This window comes from Chaetura pelagica, unplaced genomic scaffold (assembly GCF_000747805.2).
Source record: "Chaetura pelagica isolate M959 unplaced genomic scaffold, ChaPel_1.0 scaffold551, whole genome shotgun sequence".
NCBI classification, from domain to species: domain Eukaryota; kingdom Metazoa; phylum Chordata; class Aves; order Apodiformes; family Apodidae; genus Chaetura; species Chaetura pelagica.
Genome location: NW_009952067.1, coordinates 1,123,830 through 1,127,978, shown reverse-complemented (window position 1 = coordinate 1,127,978; position 4,149 = coordinate 1,123,830). Strand labels below are relative to the sequence as shown.

General features: G+C 33.6%; 1 protein-coding gene across 1 annotated transcript in view; it reads left to right on the top strand.

Moving 5' to 3' along the window:
• The window catches only part of PHF10 (PHD finger protein 10), a 15,900-nt gene continuing 11,751 nt past the window's right edge, over nt 1–4,149 (top strand). The window contains exons 1-5 of the mRNA XM_010005357.1: nt 1–101; nt 669–799; nt 1,592–1,675; nt 3,039–3,172; nt 3,285–3,434. Of these exons, the coding sequence (XP_010003659.1) occupies nt 49–101; nt 669–799; nt 1,592–1,675; nt 3,039–3,172; nt 3,285–3,434 (552 nt within the window). The 5' untranslated portion in view covers nt 1–48. The remainder of the gene's footprint in view (nt 102–668; nt 800–1,591; nt 1,676–3,038; nt 3,173–3,284; nt 3,435–4,149) is intronic.

Sequence of the window (4,149 nt, the reverse complement as noted above, 5' to 3'; positions counted from 1 at the left end):
ACAGAAGAAAATTCCAATGACGGCAGCCAGCCATCCAAAAGACGGCGGATGGGCTCGGGGGACAGTTCTCGGAGCTGTGAAACTTCTAGCCAGGACCTTGGGTAATACAATTTTTTACAATTCTCACTTTTTTATTGCTAGTCTGAATTTAATTGTTTGATATGCTTAAGTAATAACTCTTCTTTTTTGGTTTGTATATGCTTCATACTTCTTTCTGAATGGAGGCAGTGTCCTAGTAGCTAGCTATCTTTTCCTCCCAGCATATTTTAAGACATTTTCTTTTGGAATGACACATTATGTGCTGCATCTATTTTACAATCAGAAGCACAGCTTACATGTTTTTAAAATGTTACATTTTTCTTGAGTGAATTTGACAGCATAGTACCTGCTTTTCCTGGTATCCTATCTGCTATCATGAATATCCCTTTCTTTATGTTCTGTCTCTCATCAAACTGGTGAATGCTGGTTTGGAGGAATACAAGTAAAGTGAGGTGTAACAAAGTGACTTTGAAATGGGTTAATGGCATGCAGTATTCTAAAGTGCTTGTCCAACTTCATAGATATTGTTCATTGACACAGGAATTATTGAAATTCTAAAAATGTATGTATCCCTCCTAAAAATAGATACATACGTCTTTGATTTATTTCAACATTGTTCTTATACTTAGATACAGCTATTTTCCTGCTGCAAACTTGATAGAATACAAGTGGCCACCAGATGAAACAGGAGAGTACTATATGCTTCAGGAGCAAGTCAGTGAATATTTGGGTGTGACTTCCTTTAAAAGAAAATATCCAGGTATTTATTTTTAAAGTTTTTTAGAAGAAGATCTTTCTCTTTGTACAGTTTGTATACAATCTGTCCCTTTGACTATATCATGAGCCAGCTGATTAAAAAAAGACCGTATCAAAAGCAGATCTGATTTATGTGTGCTGTGCTTTTTGGTTTTGTTACTGGCATATTGAAAATGTATCCTATGCTTTTTGAAGTAATTTAAGACCTTTTTGGTATTGCCACTGAAAATGTGTGAAGAAGTCCAATTTGGGGGTTAGATCACCAGGTACCTTTTGAAAACTGACCTCAATTTTATTTTTAAGTATTTTGTTGATGATTTCTTACTATATAGCTATATCTCTGTATTCTTTTTTCTGAACTGTAGCAACTTTTCTACACTGTGGAAAAACTTGCAAAAATTAATTGGTTCTAGGATTTGAGCCTTCATTATTAAAGATTGTCAGATGTGCTTTTTCTGTCTTGGATGTTGTTTTTAAAAGGCTTATTAAAGGAAAAAGCATAGTACCTTCAATGCTTGGTAGTGTTTTCTGTGTCTAAGCTCATAGGTTAGTTTTCTTCAGTATTTCTGTAAATTGTAACTACAGGCAGAGTACTCAATAAAAGATGACCTTGTACCTACAGTGTATGCTAAATTTCTAATTAATTTATAAAATTATTGTGATTGCAGTAATAGTAGCATAATACAAGAGTCTTACTGCCAGGAAATAAATTTGTCAAAATACTTTGGTACTGTTTGGGGGGGAGTTTGAGTAATTGCACATATTTTTATTGCTGCTCCTTTTTTTTTCTTTGGAGATTTAGAAAGACGAGATCTCTCTCACAAGGAGAAACTCTACCTCAGAGAACTAAATGTCATCACAGAGACTCAGTGCACACTAGGTAAGAAAAAAAAAAAAGTTAGATTCCTTGTTACAGTATCAAATATACGACTCACTGAAAATTTTATTTGGTTTGGCACAGAAGAATTGCTTCACTGAACTGAAAATATGTAAACTGAAATGAAATCTGGTTTATTATTAAGTTGTTTAAATTGGTCACAAGGTATCATACAAAGAAAGTTGTTATAAAAAAAATAATTGGATCTATTCTAACTATCTAGCAAAATCTTTTCTGTGTTATAAATTAACTTTTAGCACCCTCTTCTCCTTGTAGAAAAGAAAACACTGATTTTTCAAAGGGAAGAGTACATTGGTCTTGTTTTGCTGAGTTGGTTGGAACTCAGCAAACATTGGTGTGTCTTGTGGCTCAGCTTAGATGTTAGAAGAGTGTGTATCTTACAACACTTTAATGTACTTGAAATGGAATTATGTCATTGTTTTAGTTAATGTTGAAATAGTTTTAAGTATTTTTTCTTCCGCTGCTAATATATGTGACTTGGAGCGTTTTAGAGATTCAATTATGCCTGCCACATTTTTTTCTGTGTATCATGAATCTGTGCAAATGTGATGTCATTTTATATATTAACAGTCTTTGGTGTACCACCTTCATTTCTCACCTGACAGTTCTCTCAATTTTATTTTTTTTTAAACATAAATATGTGAGATAGAACAGTACCTAATTTTTCTCAATAGAAGTAAAACTCTATATTCTGCCTCATAGATTCAACAGAGATGTGCACTGAGTTAACTTTCCCTATTTTTTAAGTTTATAATCAGTGGTAGTAACATAAGTCAACGTCATTCTGTTGTCAATGTTTGGATATTAGTTTTGTTGGAACCGCTAAAGGAGAAGTTCTGCATTGCAGATGCAAACTAAGGCATTCTGACTTGTGAAATGCAGATGCTTTAGTTGAGAGTCAGTTTGCTGCTATGAATTTCCCTCACTCTGATTCTTTCTTGATTTATATAGAGAGGTTATGTAAATTTGTAATTTCAGTTAAGGTTCTGCAAGTTAATGAAACTTAACACTTCGCAGATATTGAAAACTGAAATTGAGAGTTCACCAGGTCCTGCTTAGAATAAAGGTTCTGCCTCAAGGGAGTAGGTGGCTGAGTTAATTTGCCAGAGTCTGTAGCTGTAAGCAAGAAAAGAAATGAGCCTTAGTGCCTTGGGTAGAAGCAAACTCCTAATCAGCCTCGAAAGCTAAGCAGCACAGGTTCACTCCTACGTGAGAGAGATAGAGAAGTGTTGTGCACAGCAGGTTGCCTTCAGCTGCTCAAAAACTACAGTTGATCATTGTGGGATATAAATTACCTAAAGTTAGTTTTGCCACATGGTATCATTATTGCTTTTATCTATTTTAGGTCTAACAGCTTTACGTAGTGATGAAGTAATTGATCTTATGATCAAAGAATATCCTGCCAAACATGCTGAGTATTCCGTTATACTGCAAGAGAAAGAACGTCAGCGAATAACAGATCATTATAAAGAGTACTCTGTAAGTAATTAACACAGAAGTTAACCAGATCTGTAATGTGGACTGTAACAAAAGGCTGTTCTCAAGATGGTAGTGAAATGTTTGTGAATTGATAAAATTGTTTTTATTTCAGCAAATGCAGCAGCAGAACACACAGAAAGTAGAAGCCAGTAAAGTTCCAGAATATATTAAAAAAGCTGCCAAGAAAGCTGCAGAATTCAACAGTAATTTAAACCGAGAGCGGATGGAAGAAAGAAGAGCCTATTTTGATTTACAGACACATGTAGGAAGATTTAAATTTCTTACCAATATCAATAGGTAGCCCCTTGCTTGTTTTAGTAAAGTTGGTTTTCGTACCATTTTAACTATTTTATTGTCAAGGGTTTTGATGAGTCTTGTTTCAGTCATGTAGGGACTTGTACGGTTTTACTGTTAAATGGGCAATACTGCTAAAAATAATAATCTCAAATATATTTAATGTAAAACATTTTTTAAGTTGAAAGTACGTGGAAACTTTAAAAATGTCAGTGTTATTTTGATGTCATGTCTTTAATCTGCTGGTAGTAGTCAGCAGATTAAAACAAAGAGGAATGTTTAAATTGCGAAGAAGCTTCTCTTGCTATTGTATCTCTTCATATAAATGGTTAATTATTTTTTGGAACACCTCCAAAATTTTGCCTGAATAATACCTAAAGTAAAAAAAGTAAACTGTTTATCCACTAAGAGTGTTGTCTGTCAGTGTTTTGGCTTTGTTTTTGTTAGATGTTACAATATTTTTGTATTAGATATATTTCATGTTTCTGTGCCTGATTAAAAAAAGTAAAATAAGCTGGCATTTTGAATCAGGACTGTTATGCTTGCTGGAAAACAGTAAAGCAACAATTTTCTCTATGCAAATTATATGGTACTCTAATATGGAAAGTTTACATTTTTCTCGTATTGACCCATGTTAGAGACAAGATAGTAGATAATTAGTTTTAGTTCTTTCTAAGGGAAAG